General features: G+C 36.1%; 1 protein-coding gene across 6 annotated transcripts in view; it reads right to left on the bottom strand.

The window, feature by feature from the left end:
• Nucleotides 1-18,317, bottom strand: part of LOC123565021 (paladin-like) — a 319,425-nt gene that overhangs the window by 104,118 nt on the left and 196,990 nt on the right. For all 6 annotated transcript variants that reach the window (XM_053537674.1, XM_045359004.2, XM_053537676.1 and 3 more), the window contains one exon: nucleotides 8,982-9,145. In XM_053537674.1, the coding sequence (XP_053393649.1) occupies nucleotides 8,982-9,145 (164 nt within the window). The remainder of the gene's footprint in view (nucleotides 1-8,981; nucleotides 9,146-18,317) is intronic.

Below are 18,317 nucleotides of genomic sequence, written 5' to 3'. Positions count from 1 at the left end.
CAATGGCTGGGTCGAGCATCGATAACTCGATCGCTTGAGCATGACACCTGGTCCCTGTGTATTAATTTACTCTTTGTTGCTTATGACAAACTCGATCAGAGGTGTCAAAATTTTTCACACCTTCGGCGGTCAGAATGTATGGGTTAACAGTGCCGTAGCCAGACACAAATTTTTACCGAGGCAATCTAGGGGGTCCGGGGGCATACCCTCCCCCCTGGAACATTTGTCTCCAGGAAGGCTCTTGTGCATTCTGGAGCCCTCTCAGACTGTGTTATATAACAGTTAAAATCGTCCTTTTAGCCCTATTTATCAAAGTTCTACTTTCATATTTTAAGAAAGAAATATTGATAACAAGGATATTTGGGGATATGGTCGGATACAATCATTTTTGTAATTAAAAAGCAATAAAATTAGAAAACCAGCAATAAAGACATACAAGAACATGTATTCATCAGTTTACTAGTAGTTTATTAGTTTATATAGGCCGAGATTGGATAGGTACGGGAGGGAGCTCTGTCCGTGTTGTGTGGGAGTGGGGTGGGGGTGGGTCAGGGGATCTCCCCATAGAAATTTTTGAAATACAGGTAGGAAATGGTGGTCTCTGGTGCATTTTTCGGTCTAAAGTTTAAGGTATGGTGGGGATTTCCCCCTCATTTTTGTGGGGCCAGTGGGCTTTCTTCCTGGAAAATTTTGAAATACAGATTCGAAATGGTGGCCTATGGTGCATTTTTTTGTCTTGATTATGAGGTACTGTAGGGGGTCCAATTTAGGGGCCTCTCTCGCTGAATAGAACTGAAATACAGGTATGGTCTAGATTTTAAAGTATGGGAGGGTGTTCCCCCATCATTGTATTGGGGTCAGGGGCTCTCTTCCTGGAAAATTTTGAAATACAGATACGAAATGGTGGTGCATTGTTTGGTGTAAATGTTTAGGTACTGAATGGGAAACCCTGTCGTGTTAGAGGGGTTAGTGGGCTCTTTCACTTGAAAAAAATGAAATACAGATATAAAGTGGTGGCTTCTTGTGCATTTTATAGTCTTAAGTTTAAGGTATAGGAGTACCCTCATTTTAGTGGGGTCAGGGGACTCTTCCCCTGGAAAATTGTGAAATATCGGTATGAAATAGTGGCCACTGGTGCGTATTGGGTTTTAAATTTGATAATGATAATAAACAATTGGGTTTAACTTTGATGAGTATAGGTCACTTAAAAGCAAACTGGGGATGGGGCAAGGGCCTGGCATGGCTATCAATATATCTTCTAGGATTTCTACCTCACCTTGCCTCAAGGAATTAATGAGGCAAATGATATTCTGATATATTCTATTCATATTAATATACTTTTTTGAAGTTTTGTAACTGAATTTTTCATCAGTGTGATAGGCCTATACTTTTTACTTTTTTTTTGGCTCCTCAAATTTTAACCGAGGCAGCTGCCTCGGTTTGCCTCAGTGTGGCTACGGCGCTGTTTTAACTTTAGAATTTTCGCATGCCGTGAGAATTGCATGGTCTATTCCTCATGGTCTATTCCTCAACTATCTTACATGTTTGTTTGTCGGTATATTTGACCTGATAATGAGATTAATTATTGATGAAAGGTGGAAGAAAATTTTTACTGATCAAAGTTGTTATTAATTATTACTTTTTTCTGCGGGATCGAGGAGATAATTATGAGATCTTAATATTTTAATCAACAGTTGTTTGCATGCAAATAAAGGAAATAAGATAGCTTTTTCATAAAATTGAGACGATAATTATGAGATCTTAATTTGGAGAAGAAAATTGCGAATTCGATTACAGTATTTTAAATAAAAAAAAACAACAACACAAAAATAAAATGTCTTAACTGTTTCTTCACATGTGCCATTTACGATCTATCATAAATAACGTTTGTAATACGTATTTTTTTGAAAATGTCAGGAGTGTGTTATAATTACACATCACCGTTTTCTCTGCTGAGATTTGAAATAAAACTTGAAAACTTGAAAACTTGCAAATGGTCTCGATGACAATTGGTAAAACAAACTTCAATTTTCTTCGTATTTTGGTCAATGTTTGGGTCGCTCGAAACCATGGATAACTCGGCTTTTTGCTCATCCCTTGCGACCCGGGAGGGGGTGTTTCACTGAAAGGTAGATTGTCAGGGGACTAATGTAACTTAAACAAACGTAAAAAAACAACTTTTTAAAGTTTAATAATGAAATTACTAAAAAAAGGGGGACAGCTAGGGGTAGCCCTGGCCCCATTTTTTTCTTCGTTATCATGGGTAAACTTGAACCTTTTCTTAATATTTTTTTTGTGAGTTAAACCAAATGTTTTTTTTTTGATTTTTGGGATAAAATTTTTTATGCTCGGGAGTCTTTCTTTAGATAACTTAAAGGGAAATTTCTAGTTTTAAAACAGTTCACCCAATGATTAATTAAAATATAACATATCTGAATCTGAAGTATCATTTTAGATGAATTTTATACAAAAGATGAACATAACATCGCCCCAAAGTCTTCAAACCACCAATTTACCGTATGTTTTTTTTAAAATTCGGCCATCCTAAAGCATGTAAGGATGGTACACCTTAATCAAGCTAAACTATTGCCGAATATGTTCTGATGAGAATCAATTTTGGGAATATTGAAAGCTTCGGCAACACTTCCTTTTTAGAAACTACCCAGATCTGTTTTAATCCTTTGAAAAAGTTAGGGGTTTTGTCACAAGATGAGCACTTGGCCCCTGTTTTCAAAAATCAAAAAATTTCCCTTTTTTGTTTTATACAACCATTCTTTCCCAATTTGGCAAATTATTAAAAATACGGGATTTACTTCCTCTGTTTTTAAAAGTTTCATTCGTGAAACCTACCAGGCTTTTTTAAAGTCCTAAGAAATTTGAAGGACATTTATTTAAAAAATGACTCTATAATTTTTTGCTGAGTTTTAAATTTTTCTTCGTGTAAAAGTAATCTTCAAGATGTTCGCATTTTTCTTACATTACTGAAATTTAAAATTTTAATGTTTCAGTGAGGAAAACTTTCAAGCTTAGGGAAAATGCAACTTGTAAATTCGATTAATATATTAATTACATTAAAAAGTCTAAAATCAATTGGGAGGGAAAAAACCCGCAAGTTTTAAGACTATGAATAACATCTTTTGATATTACAAGTTTTATCGATCCTGCATTTTTATCTGAGCAATTCTTTCATCAAGATGGTCATACTTAAATACTTTAAACTTTTTTGCCCCATTTATGTTTCCATGATGTATGGGGCTTTTAAGGAAAATTACTGGATTCATAAACTAGATACTATTTCTCCAAAAGGAATGAATTCAAAAGTAATGCATAATTTTTCATAAGTCTCTTCACTTCATAGTGTTTTCTGTTATGTAACACCAACTGTGGTTTTCTTAATGTCAGTTAGTACTGTTTTTGCTGGTATTTTCTTTTTTTGTCTATAACACAATTTACCCAGTGATTTCGTATCTTTGTGATCCTGTACTTACTGTTATTATGATTATAAACATTATTATTTTAAATAATGTTTATAATCTTACTATGTGTTAAGTATAACCACTTTTAATTTTAATTTTTGTCACAATATACTTTAAACAGTACTTTAGATATACATTTGTGTATACATTATGTAGCCTATTGTACATTGTAATTTTTATGCCAAAATGTTTGTAACGTAACGTCACCTTTTATGACTTTCATATATTCATGGACGTTGTTATTTCTTTATCAATATGTGACTTCCTTGATGAAGACATAATAAATAGTCGAAATGTTGAATGAAAATGGAGTTAGCCTTGTAATTCTCCTGTTCTCTGAGTATCCCTACATAAGGAATATGGTACTGTATTTTCATAGTCACCTGAGAATAACATTATCTGGTCAATAACATCATATCAGTGGGCAGTCAAATATTCTAAAGACTTTGACTGATTTATCAGTTAATTTTTGTTCATAACTATCTCTACAATAACATAATGTAGGAGAAAGCATTTGAGGAATGAATCTTTCAACATGAATTTAGAAGTTGTGTGTCAAAAGATATTACAAGATGAGAAAATTGTGATGCATTCTATTTTCTTGTCTTTGCCAACTATAAATAATGCCTTGACCAGCTATCACAAGAGGGCCAAGAGGGCCCTAGGTCACTCATCTGAGTAACACACCATAACAGTGTAAACATGTTTTACCTAGTGATTTAATGGAGACAAACATTCTGACTAATTTTCATTAAGATTGGACCAAAAAATGTGGCCTCTTTAAAGTGTAAACAAGTATTTTCTTTGATTTGACCTAGTGACCTAGTTTTTAACCCCACATGACCCAGATTTGATCTTGTCCAAAATTTCATGAAAACAAACATTCTGACAAAGTTTCGGGAAGATTGAACCAAAAAAGTGGCCTCTAGAGTGTATACAAGCTTTTCCTTTGATTTGACCTTGTGACCTAGTTTCTGACTCCATGTGACCTAGATTTGAAATCATCCAAGACTTCATGATAGCAAACATTCTGAACAAGCTTTATAAAGATAGAATCAAAAATGTGCCCCCTAGGGTGTAAACCAGCTTAGTCTTTGATTTGACCTGGTGACCTAGTTTTTGATCCCAAATGACCCAGATAAAGATTCATCTGAGATTTCATGCAGACAAACATTCTGGCCAAGCTTGATGCATATGAAATGAAAAATGCAGCCCCTATTGCATGCACAAGGATTTTCTTTGATTTTAACAGGTGACCTGGTTTTTGACCTAGATGATCCAGATTTGAACATGGGCTAAAGATCACCAAGATCATCATTTTGACCAAGTTTCATGAAGATAGGGTCATAAAAGAGGCCTCTGGAGAGTTATCAAGCTTTTCCTTTGATTTGACTGGATGACCTAGTTTTTGACTCTACATGACCCAAATTCGAACCTGACCTACAGGTCAAGACAAACATTCTGACCAAGTTTCATAAAGATTGAGCTACAACTTTGGCCTCTAGAGTGTTCACAAGTTTTTCCTTTGATTTGATCTGGTGACCTATTTTTTGACCCCAAATGACCCAGATTGATCTTTTCCAAGGGATCATCAAGACGAACATTCTGACCAAATTTCATAAAGATTGAGTCACAACTGTGGCCTCTATAGTGTTCACAAGTTTTTCCTTTGATTTGACCTAGTGACCTAGCTTTTGATCCCACATGACCCAGTTTCAAACTTGGCCTAGAAGTCATTAAAACAAACATTCTGACCAATTCTCATGAGTTTCAAACTAAAATTGTGGTCTCCAGAGTGTTAACAAGATTTTCCTTTGATATGGACTACTGACCTAGTTTTTGACCCAACATGACCTAGTTTCAAACTTGACCTAGAGATCATCAAGACAACCATTCTGACCATGTTTCATACAGATTCAATCACAACTTTGGCCTCTAGAGTGTTCACAGCTTTTCCTTTGCTCTAGCCTAGTGACCTAGTTTTTGACCCCACATGACCCAGTTTCAACTTTGACCTAGAAATCATCAAGACAAACATTCTAATCAAGTTTCATAAAGATTCAGTCACAGCTGTGGCCTCTAGAGTGTTCACAAGCTATTCCTTTGATCTGACCAGGTGACCTAGTTTTTGAACCCACATGACCCAGATTCAAAGTTGTCCTAGAAATCATCAAGACAAACATTCTGACCAAGTTTCATAAAGACTGGGTCACAACTGTGTTCTGAATGTTCACTAGTTTTCCCCTATGTTTGGGCCCCTATGACTGTTTTTCAACCCCCTGAAACCCAGATTCAAACTTGTTTTTAAAAAGAATTTTCACTGGCGCGGGTAAAGATGGGGGTATCGGCAGGGAATGTTTAGGGGGTAACGGGCTTCCCCCCTCGTTACCGCCTAAAAAGTTCCCCGGGAAGTGCCGGTTTTCCCCATCTTTCCCCCGCGCCCCCAAAGGATTGTTTTTTTCGCATACGATTTAAAGGGGAAAAATAATAAAAATAAAAAAAATGAACGGCTTCCCTTTTAGAACTATTTCCATGCGGTTTTTTTAAAAAAAAGCGGGGAAACCAACGCCCGTAAAACGGAAAAAAGACGCTGAGTTTCAAAACAAATAATTTTTATTTCCCCGTTTTTTTTATCAGTTGAGGTAACTTTTATAAATTTTTGTAAAAAAAGTGATTTGATGGGGAAAAATTTTCTATAGGAACTAATAGGAAAGTCAAGGATTGTTTTTTTTTCCGTTTTTTAAATAAAAATCAATTATACATAAATCTTTTACATTATGAGTTCCCTTTTTACGTCTTACGCACGAGAGCATTTAACCCCGGGGGGGTTTTTAAGAGGAGTTTTCCGACCCGGGAAAAATACCGGAAATCCCCTTGGGGAGCAAAAAAGAGATCATCAAACCCAAAAAATTTTTACCCAAATTTCATAAAGATTGGGTCACAAAATGGGCCCCTAGGTGTTTTACCAAAGGGAAAAATTGAGGGGCGACGCAAAACCGGACATGACCCGTCCAAAAACCTCACCTTTGGGACTTTGTGCTGGGTGAGCTAACAAAACTAATTTTATGAACTCAATGGTTTCTCAATTAAAAACATATATCTATTTGTACTGATACCAAAAATAGCCACCTTTGACAGAGATCTTAGGGGGGGGGGGGGGTGGTACATTTTGTTAAATATAAAAAGGATGGTAAACAAGAGCTGTCAGGCCCTCGACTTTTTCAGTGTTGACAGTATAATTTTGTAGTAAATAAAGTATGAGTAAAACTTTAAATTACAATAAGCATATTCTAAATTGAAAAAGGGGCCATAATTCGTCAAAGCTTAAAAGGTTGCCTCCTCCTTTTTTCAGATGGGGTCTGATGGTAAAAATGTATGCAAAAAATGAAAGCAAAATCCAATGGACTTTGAAAAAATTTTGGGGTGGTATGCAAACTTTAATTTATTCTAAGTTGAAAAAAGGGGCCCTATTCAGTCAAAATGTTGATTGAGTTGCCCCTCCTTTTTACGACGGGGTCATGTGTAAACAAAATATGCAAAAAATTGAAAGCAAATTTTTAAAAGGACTTTGAAATATTTGGGGGTTTGGGGACGCAAACTTTAAAATTTTTTTCTAAGTCGAAAAGGGCCTAATTCAGTCAAAACTTGATAGAATTGCCTCCTCCTTTTTACAGACTGGGGTCATGATGGTAAACAAGTATGCAAAATATGAAAGCAATATCTCAATGAACTTTGAAAATATTTGGGGTGATACGCAAACTTTAACATTTGTGGGACGTTCACGCCGACACGGGGGCGAGTAGGATAGCTCCCCTATTCTTAGAAGAGTCGAGCTAAAAATGATCCCCCTTTAGTAAAATTGTACTTAAATATTATGATTAATCAAGTACAAAAGGCTTTACCTATTTATGGTCCAATTTTGCACATAATCACATTTGACAAAGAACTTATAGTGATATACAATGTTCTGTTTTGTTTTTGTTGCCCTTTAATTGTTTGTAAATCTACAGATTTATACATAACAAACCAACCAATTGGTAGAATTTCATAAAACTTCTTTCTTCAAAAAATGACAGACATCATCGAAGTATGTTGGTTCATATTAATTTTAAGTTTCATGAAATTCTACCAGCTTGTTACTGAGAAATGGCTGCAGACGTGGATTTTTCATTAAATCAAGGGCAATAATTCTAAGGGAAATTGACCAATCCAAAAATAAACTTGATGGGCATCATTGCAGTATGTTGGTTCATATTTATTTCAAGTTTCATGAAATTCTACCTGCTAGTTACTGAGAAATGGCTGTGGACGGACATTTTTGGGCATTTTTCATTAAATCAAGGGCAATAACTCTAAGGGAAATTGATCAATCTAAAAAAAAACTTGACGGTCATCATCGCAGTATGTTGGTTCATGTTTATTGCAAGTTTCATGAAATTCTACCTGCTAGTTACTGAGAAATGGCTGCACACGGACACACTGACGTGACAGAGGACAACGTCATTTCAATACCCTGCTCCCAATTTCATTGGCGGGGGATAAAAAGACTGTTTGTGTACATAAAAACTTTTTATGGAAAAAAAGAGAACAATTTCTCCATTATCCATCAAGCTTTGGCAAGCCATTAATTCAGCAGCACCATATTGAGTAGGAGAATTGGAGTCTAGATGTCAAATTTCAGTCAATATGTCATTGTTTATCTTTTAACAGACTTTTGACTGTAACAAAGCCATTTCCTAGAGGAAATATTACCCATATCATTAATTTTTTTCTCTTTAGACACTTCTTTATCATTGATATTAAGAGCATCTGAAGTTCCAAGGAAATTATGTACTTGTATCTATAAATTACAGCAAGTTCAAGGTAACTGTATACAAATTCCTAGATTTGTCAGTCATTTAGACCTTTTCTGAACAACTTGCAAATTCTTAAGACATCAGAGAAAAAGTGCAACATTAAAATTCTTGAAGGCACAAAAAGATATTATGCAACATTATATTACTTATTCCATATCAAGTTGTTTCGCAGTCTACGATATAATATTGTACTGGTTGGGGACCGGTATCCGGACAGGACCAGTTTCCAGACATATGTAATAACCGCTTTATTTGGGCGTTATTCATGCAATTGTTTCATCAACAACAACATTCGTTCTTAAGGGGGCATGAAGATAGCATTGCGCATGCGCAGTAGTTTTAATTTTGTCAAGGTATCAAGTGGGATAGAAATAATAAAACTGCATACTGATGTTCTGCTGACAACATGTTTGTCCGGCTTCTGGTTTACCTCGTGGGGAAAAAAAACTTCTAAGTTTATGCAGTGTCAGGGATTCATTTATGTCAAATATTTTTTTAAGGAATAATGGAGCCGAAATATGAAAATTTGTCCAGCTACTGGTTCCCAGCAAGGAATAAGCGACATTTTTTGCAAGTTTAGAGACAGACTTTGACACAGGTGCAAACACAAATGTAACTGTATATAATCAAAAACAACTGTAATGCATACCTCAGTTTTGGATTTGAGAATGCCAGTCTAGAATACACTTCTTCTGACACCAACAGGTTGTCCTCAAACTGCACAGGATATACGTGCGGCTCCCCAGAAAATGTTTCTGTATCATTGTAAAAATAGAACTGGTTCTCGTCATTCATCGTTGCTAAGGCAATCACCTAAAGATAAACAAACCTTTTTCACATTATACATATATATTACACCAGATTTGCATATCTCCCACATTATTTGATGCAATGATGTCTAGTCCATATGACCAACAAACAGTATATTATTGACTGGTCCCATTGTATGGCATTGAGTATATTTCATACGGACTTGTTGTATTTTTAGAGATATTTCCCACTTTATTCGATGCAATGACATCTGGTCTAAACACAGTATAATGACTGACTTGATGCATAAATTATACATGCTTATTATTTCCAAGAGATGGTCCCAATATTTAAAAAAAACTCTGAAAAGACGCAAACTTCATTCAGTATGATATACCAAGTATTGCATGCCACTTCAACCCAAAAGGCTCAGCCTCAATTTCAAACTCGTAAAAGAGATAAATATGGCCCTATAGGAAGGAACATATTAAATTGCATTTCTATGTTATATAACTTGCTGATAATCAGGTTTCACTAGGACGCAACAATCGAAAGTGGAAAAAATATCGCTGTCTAAAATATTTTATACAGACAGACTCATATTACACTTACTGGTCCAACACCCTTCCAGTGTAATAACATGTTATTGTTCACAATAATTACGTAATGTAAATTGTACAATGATATTTAAGTCATTATTATCCATTAGGGAGTTGTGTAATGGACGTTTAATTGATAAAATTTCCTAGAATATCATGTTTTCTACTCTAGGGGAATAGCATGCAGACTACCATTAGAGGAGGCACAGAGATAGATGGAAATATCTCTAACCCCATTACGACTTGTAAACATAAACCATTAACTGCCGATTCTAACACTGTTCCTACATTATCACATCACCTTACAAGTTAAGAGCCAGACGCTATTACCTTTTTATGATTTTGTTGAAAAAAAGCAAAAGACAGTTATATTGTAGCATTATATTTAAGATATTGAAAAGCACTTAATATTTGCCATTATTTTAGATTTAGTGTAGGTGGGGTTTCCGGAAAAGTGGTGATGCTAGTCTTGTTACTTTATTGAAATAACTAATTAGAATCATGCCCAAGAAACATCAATAGCAAGATGCATTTTCATCCCTTAACCTTTACCCTGCTAACTTTCTAAAATGGACTGGTCCATCATTCCATTTGGGCAGTACCATTTATTATTTGAAGGGGTGTTCACAGAAAATTTACTGACTGAATATCAAACAGTATCTTGGTCTGCACTGGTCACAAAGGCAGAATCACTTGCTGCCAGAAGGCTAAAGTTAAAATTGACATCCAATGCAGGTATGCTTCTCTAAATTTGAAGAGGTGCAAGTGTGGTAGTGCTATACGAACTGGCCTGTTTTTGCAACTGCACTATTGTGAAAATTACAAAATGTAGCTTTATAAATACAAGTACTTTGGTTTCATATTTCATAAAATTCTTTTGAAAAATTACAATAAGATTATGCTTTATCCAAAATAATAATCAGAATATCAAAGTGTTAGGCTTTTTGTATTAAATCTTATGATGTTATCTTGACACATTGAACTGATATGACAATTTCAAATGTTCAAAACAAATCAACACTTAACTAAATTAGTCACAAACTTACAACAGTAATTATTCATTCTGATAATTCAGGTCAACGAAAATATAGATTAAGATTTCGTTTTAAGTAATCCTAAATTTTGAGTTTCTATGTTTTTAGTAAAACATATTACTTATGCAAACACAAAATTATGTCAGAGATCTAAGCTCTGACATATTCAATTGACAAGTTTCAAGTTTACTGGCAAAAATCAGCAAATACAATACAACAAGAGGGCCATGAAGGCCCTGTATCGCTCACCTGACCTATTGACCTAAAGATCATCAAGATTACCATTCTGACCAAGTTTTATTAAGATATGGTCAGAAATGTGGCCTCTAAAGTGTTAACAAGTTTTTCATTTGATTTGACCCGGTGACCTAGTTTTTGATCCCACATGACCTAGATGCAAACCTGACCTAAAGATCATCAAGATTAACATTCTGACTAAGTTTCATGAAGATACAGTCATAAATGTGGCCTCTAGAGTGTTAACAAGCTTTTCCTTTGATTTGACCTACCGTATTTTGGTGTGTATAGGTCGCACTTTTTCTACCCATTTTGCTGCCTGAAAAAGTTCCTGCGACCTATACGACAGAACATTGCCAGCAGTTTTTTTTTCGGGCCAATTTTCTGACCGTAGCTTTCACAAAATTACGTGCATCTGTTACGAACGAACAAAATGGATAAACAAGAGCACCGCCTTGCGGGTGCTGACGCTCATCTGATTTTTTTTGTATAATAGAAATATTGTCCTACCCATGATTTTCTAAGTCTAAAAAGGGCCATCATTCTTGCAAAAAGCAGGATAGAGTTATGTTTCTTGATGTACAGTGTCCACTTATGATGGTGAAAAACTGTTGCAAGTTTTAAAGCAATAGCTTTGATAGTTTATGAGAAAAGTTGACTTAAACATAATATTCAACCAAGAAAATGATTTTTCTAAGTCCAAAAGGGGCAATAATTATTGCAAAAAGCAGGATGGAGTTATGTTGCTTGCTGTACAGGGTCAGCTTATGATGGTGAACAAGTGTTACAAGTTTCAAAGCAATAGCTTTGATAGTTTAAGAGAAAAAGTTTACCTAAACATAAAACTTAACCAAGAAATCTGATATTTTCTAAGTCCAAAAGGGGCCATAAATCTTGCAAAAAGCAGGATGGAGTTATGTTTCTTGCTGTACAGGGTCAGCCTATGATGGTGACCAAGTGTTGCAAGTTTTAAAGCAATAGCTTTGATAGTTTAGGATTAAAGCTGACCTAAACATAAAATTTAACCAAGAAAACTGATTTTCTAAGTCCAAAAGGGGCAATAATTCTTGCAAAAAGCAAGATGGAGTTATGTTTCTTGATGTACAGGGTCTGCTTATGATGGTGAACAAGTATTCCAAGTTTCAAAGCAATAGCTTTGATAGTTTAGGAGAAAAATTGACCTAAACATAAAACTTAACCAAGAAATCTGATATTTTCTAAGTACAAAAGGGGCCATAAATCTTGCAAAAAGCAAGATGGAGTTATGTTTCTTGCTATACAGGGTCAGCTTATGATGGTGAACAAGTATTCCAAGTTTCAAAGCAATAGCTTTGATAGTTTAGGAGAAAAGCTGACCTAAACATAAAACTTAACCAGGCAACGCCGACGCAGACGCCGACGCCGACGCCGACGCCGACAACCGCTCAAGTGATGACAATAACTCATCATTTTTTTTCAAAAAATCAGATGAGCTAAAAACATCAATATCGGCGGCTTTTCAACGAATAGGGGTTACTTTCAATAAAATATATCGTAAATAACCCATACAGACTATTAAAATTACGAATGACTTTAATTCAAAGATGTTTTTGCAGTCTGAATTACATTTGTTTCTACTTTCGTGTTACTGGACGCCATTGACATGTACTCCGGGTTGGATAAAATCCGGACAGATCCGTCCTCCATTCCAAACATTGTTTATACTAATTCTTAGCGTATTAAAAAACTTGAAAGATAATTTTTTACTTTTGATATTTAAATAAAAGAAAAAATCCAAACAGAGATATTTTGTTAATCTTTTTACTCAGAATCAAAAGAACGCGGTTAATTACACGACACGGAAAGGTGTTATAATTGCTGTGCAAACAATTCACACTTAAACTTGCATGACAACAGAATGTAAACGCACACCGTCTGCTGCCAATTAGTGTCAAAAAGCCGCTTTTCTTTGATGTAGTCTGTTACCGATACTACTGTTGGTACGAAACGGTTGGGAACAAAAATAACACTGTCCGATTTCCACCAATCAGGTTCTGATAATAATTCAGTCCGCGGCATCAATATGGCCGCCGCCATATTGATTTACATATTAAATATTGCTGGGGAAAAAATCCGAAATTTAACTGCGACTAATACGCTAGAAGTTAAATTTTCCGACCATTTCCAGAGCAAAAATTAGATGCGGACTATACATTACCGCGACCTATACACACCAAAATACGGTAGTGATCTAGTTTTTGACCCCACCTGACCCGGATTTTAACGTGACCTATAGATCATCAAGATTAACATTTATGTTTCATTAAGATATGATCATAAATGTGGCCTCTACAGTGTTTACCAGCTTTTCCTTTGATTTGACCTGGTGACCTAGTTTTTGATCTTAATGACCCAGATTCAAACTGGACCTTGAGATCATGAAGATTAACATTCTGACCAGGTTTCATGAAGATACAGTCATTAATGCTGCCTCTACAGTGTTAAGAAGCTTTTCCTTTGATCTGACCTGGTGACCTAGTTTATGACACCAGATGACCCAATATCAAACTCGTCCAAGATTTTATTGAGGGTAACATTCTGACCAAGTTTCATTAAGATTGGACCAAAATTGTGACCTCCAGAGTGTTAACAAGCTTTTCCTTTGATTTGACCTGGTGACCTAGTTTTTGATTCCAGATGACCCAATATCAAACTCATCCAAGATGTTATTGAGGGTAACACTCTGACCAAGTTTCATTAAGATTGGGCCAAAATTGTGACCTCTAGAGTGTTTAAAGTCAAATTGTTGACGACGACGGATGACAGACGGACGGCGACAGAAGACGGACACAGAGCGATCACAAAAGCTCACCTTTGACCACTACGTGCTCAGGTGAGCTAAAAATAGAACCTTAAATTGTACATGTGCTGATACTTAACTTTATCACAAGCTATGTATTATTATTATACATTCATGGTCAATTACGGAAGCCATGATTGACATTCACAGTGTTTGACAGCATAATGTTTGTACACAGCATACCTGTATTAAGATATCATTTTAAAAGACCTTAACAGATCTTTCCATTGATGATTTGTGATGCATATGATTCAGCTCATTCAGCTATGAGCAAAGTACCAAAACTTCAGGAACATCCTTTGTATTCCCCAAAACTAGAATAACATCACAGTTCTTACTACGCACGAGTTATAATCAATTTTACCAGGTTCCAGAGTATATTTTAAAGAACAAGTTATGGATCTTGCAGGAACCATAGCAATAAGGCACAAGCTATGGATTTTACCAGGCACCACAGTATATCCTAAGACACAAGTTATGGATTTTACAAGGAACTATAGTATTACAAGGCACAATTAATAGAATTTACCTGGAGTTATAGTATAATATGAAATAAGGCACTGCCTCAATCGGAAGCCATCCAACTTCAACTCATCCCATAACATTTTAACGGAACTGTCTAATGACAGCAGCATGGAAGGGCACATTTTCTTAATTCGATAGTGAAATCTCATTCTGTGTATCGCATGTTACCGTAGAGGGATTGATCCCAAATATGGTTGCTAAGCATAGGATTGATTCCCTATCAATTTAAAGGTAGATTTTGGAATAACAAGAGCTGTCTCCACAGGATGACACATGCCCCCGATGGCACTTTGAATGAATAGTTATGGCCGATGTTTGAGTTTAGGACCTTTGACCTACGAACCTGGGTCTTGCGCGCGACACGTCGTCTTACTGTGGTACACATTCTTGCCAAGTTATTTGAAAATCCATCCATCGATGACAAAGATATGGACCGGACACGCCCATCAATGCACTATCCTTTAACATCTGTGTCCTTGACCTTTGAGCTACGGACCTGGATCTTGCGCGCGACACGTCGTCTTACTGTGGTACACATTCATGCCAAGTTATTTGAAAATCCATCCATCGATGACAAAGATATGGACCAGACACGCCCATCAATGCACTATCCTTTAATGTCTAAGTGTGACCTTGACCTTTGAGCTACGGGCCTGGGTCTTGCGCGCGACACGTCGTCTTACTGTGGTACACATTCATGCTAAGTTATTTGAAAATCCATCCATCGATGACAAAGATATGGACTAGACACGAAAATTGCGGGCAGACTGACAGACCGACAGACGGACAGACGGTTCAAAAACTATATGCCTCCCTTCGGGGGCATAAAAACAACACTGCCCATATTGTATTGTATTACAGGTAATTTCCGCCTCTTGGATAGGCACTATCTCCGGAGAGGTATATTTATTTATATTAACTGTGTTCACTTGGTGCTTTTATTTACAAGTGCACACTACGTGTGTGTGTGTGTGTGTGTGTGTATATATACATATATATAAAAGAAAAACATCCAATGGGTTTCCTCTATCTGTATACTGTCCACCTACCGGTTTCATATCATAATCATCAGGGCAGACATATAAACAAGAGGACCATGATGGTCCTGAATCGCTCACCTGTTCCCACATGACCCAGTTTTGAGTATGACGTCGTTTTTTCTATTATTAGACATAGTCACCTAGTTTTTGAGCTCATGTGACCCAGTTTTGAATTTGATCTAGATATCATCAAGATAAAAATTCTGACCAATTTTCATGAAGATCCATTGAAAAATATGGCCTCTAGAGAGGTCACAAGGTTTTTCTATTATTCGACCTATTGACCTAGTTTTCAAAGGTATGTGACCCTGTTTTGAACCTGATCTAGATACCATCAAGATGAATATTCAGACCAATTTTCATGAAGATCTATTGAAAAATATGGCCTCTAGAGAGGTCAAAAGATTTTTCTAATTTTAGACCTACTGACCTAGTTTTTGATCGCAGTTGACCCAGTTTCAAACTTGACCTATATATCATCAAGATGAACAGTCAGACCAACTTTCATACACATCCCATGAAAAATATGGCCTCTAGAGAGGTCACAAGGTTTTTTCATTATTTGACCTACTGACCTTTTTTTTGATGGCACGTGACCCAGTTTCGAAATTGACCTAGATATCATCATGATGAACATTCTGACCAATTTTTATGAAGATCCATTCAAAAGTATGGCCTCTAAAGAGGTCACAAGGTTTTTCTATTTTTAGACCTACTGACCTAGCTTTTGACCGCACATCACCCAGTTTCGAACTTGACCTAGATATCATCAAGATGAACATTCAGACCAACTTTCATACAGATCCCATGAAAAATATGGCCTCTAGAGAGGTCACAATGTTTTTCTATTATTTGACCTACTGACCTAGTTTCGAACTTGACCTAGATATCATCAAGGTGAACATTCTGACCAATTTTCATAAAGACCCCATGAAAAATGTGACCTCTAAAGTGGTCACAAGGTTTTTCTATTATTTGACCTACTGACCTAGCTTTTGATGGCACGTAACCCAGTTTCGAACTTGACCTAGATATCATCAAGGTTAACATTCTGACCACTTTTCATGAAGATCTTGTGAAATATATGGCCTCTAGAGAGGTCACAAGGTTTTTCTATTTTTAGACCTACTGACCTAGTTTTTCACCGCACGTGATGCAGTTTCAAACTTGACCTAGATATCATCAAGGTGAACATTCTGACCGATTTTCATAAAGACCCCATGAAAAATGTGACTTCTAGAGTGGTCACAAGGTTTTTCTATTATTTGACCTACTGACCTAGTTTTTGAAGGCACGTAACAGAGTTTCGAACCTGACCTAGATATCATCAAGGTGAACATTCTGACAAATTTGCATGAAGATCTTGTGAAATATATGGCCTCTAGAGAGGTCACAAGGTTTTTCTATTTTTAGACCTACTGACCTAGTTTTTGACCGCATGTAACCCAGTTTCGAACTTGACCTAGATATCATCAAGATGAACAGTCTGACCAATTTTCATAAAGACCCCATGAAAAATGTGACCTCTAGAGTGGTCACAAGGTTTTTCTATTATTTGACCTACTGACCTAGTTTTTGAAGGCACGTAACCGAGTTTCGAACTTGACCTAGATATCATCAAGGTGAACATTCTGACCAATTTTCATGAAGATCTTGTGAAATATATGGCCTCTAGAGAGGTCACAAGGTTTTTCTCTTTTTAGACCTACTGACCTAGTTTTTCACCGAACATGACCCAGTTTCGAACTTGACCTAGATATCATCAAGGTGAACATTCTGACCAATTTTCATAAAGACTCCATGAAAAATGTGACCTAGAGTGGTCACAAGCAGAAGTTTACGCACGGACGCACGGACGACGGACGCTGCACGATCACAAAAGCTCACCTTGTCACTTTGTGACAGGTGAGCTAAAAATGGACAGAAATACAGATAGAGGAAACCCATTGGATGTTTTTCTTTTATATATATATATATATATATATATATATATATATATATATGCGGTTTGGACAATATATGGGAACGTGTATTAGGCACAAGGAAAAAGCGTATTCTTCCAAAAAATCCGAAGTCAGACGCTCTGTACACATGCTGGAAGTACACATTTTTAATTCGATAGTAAATGTCTCATTCAGCATCTCGCATGTTACCGTAGAGGGATCGATTCCCTATTATAAGGCACAATTAATAGAATTTACCTGGAACCATAGTATATTACAAGGCACAATTAATGGATTTTATCAGGAACCATACCTTATATGGCATATGAGTAACAGATTTAACCAGAAACTATAGTCCCTTATAAGGCAAGCTAATGGATTTTACCAGGAACCATAGTCCATAAAAGGCACAATACATGGATTTTACCAGGAACTACTTCATAGGGCACACATAATGGATTTTACCAGGAACCATTTTTACCAGGAACCATAGTAAGTTATAAGGCACAAGTAATTATTTATAGATTTTACCAGAGACTACTTTATAGGGCACATATAGTAGATCTTACCTAGAACCAAAGTACCTTATAAGGAACAAGTGTGCCTAACAATACCTGAGTAACTGATTTTACCAGGAACTATAATACCTTAAAAGGCATAGGTAAAAGCTTTAACCAGGAACTATTTGCATCAATCTGTGACCATTAGTGTTCTAAATGCAACCAATTAACAATATTAACTACAGTTTGCACTGTCATCACCATAGCAACATAATAATCTCAGCACACTAATATATGAATTTGCATGTTAAACAATGGCAGACGCCAACAGTATTGAGTGTACTATATACTGACTAAAGGTCAGCATTAGGTTTAACATAGGTTAAATAGTGTACATTCAATGTGTACGTACACTCAATGCGGGAGATTTAATGCCGACCCAATGGCAGAAGCCATTTTAGCACATATTTATAATGAAAGCGGGTTGGCATAATAAATAAACAAACATTTTGGTCATG

The sequence above is a fragment of the Mercenaria mercenaria genome, chromosome 2, assembly GCF_021730395.1.
Source record: "Mercenaria mercenaria strain notata chromosome 2, MADL_Memer_1, whole genome shotgun sequence".
NCBI lineage: Eukaryota > Metazoa > Mollusca > Bivalvia > Venerida > Veneridae > Mercenaria > Mercenaria mercenaria.
This window is presented reverse-complemented; position numbering and strand designations above follow the sequence as displayed.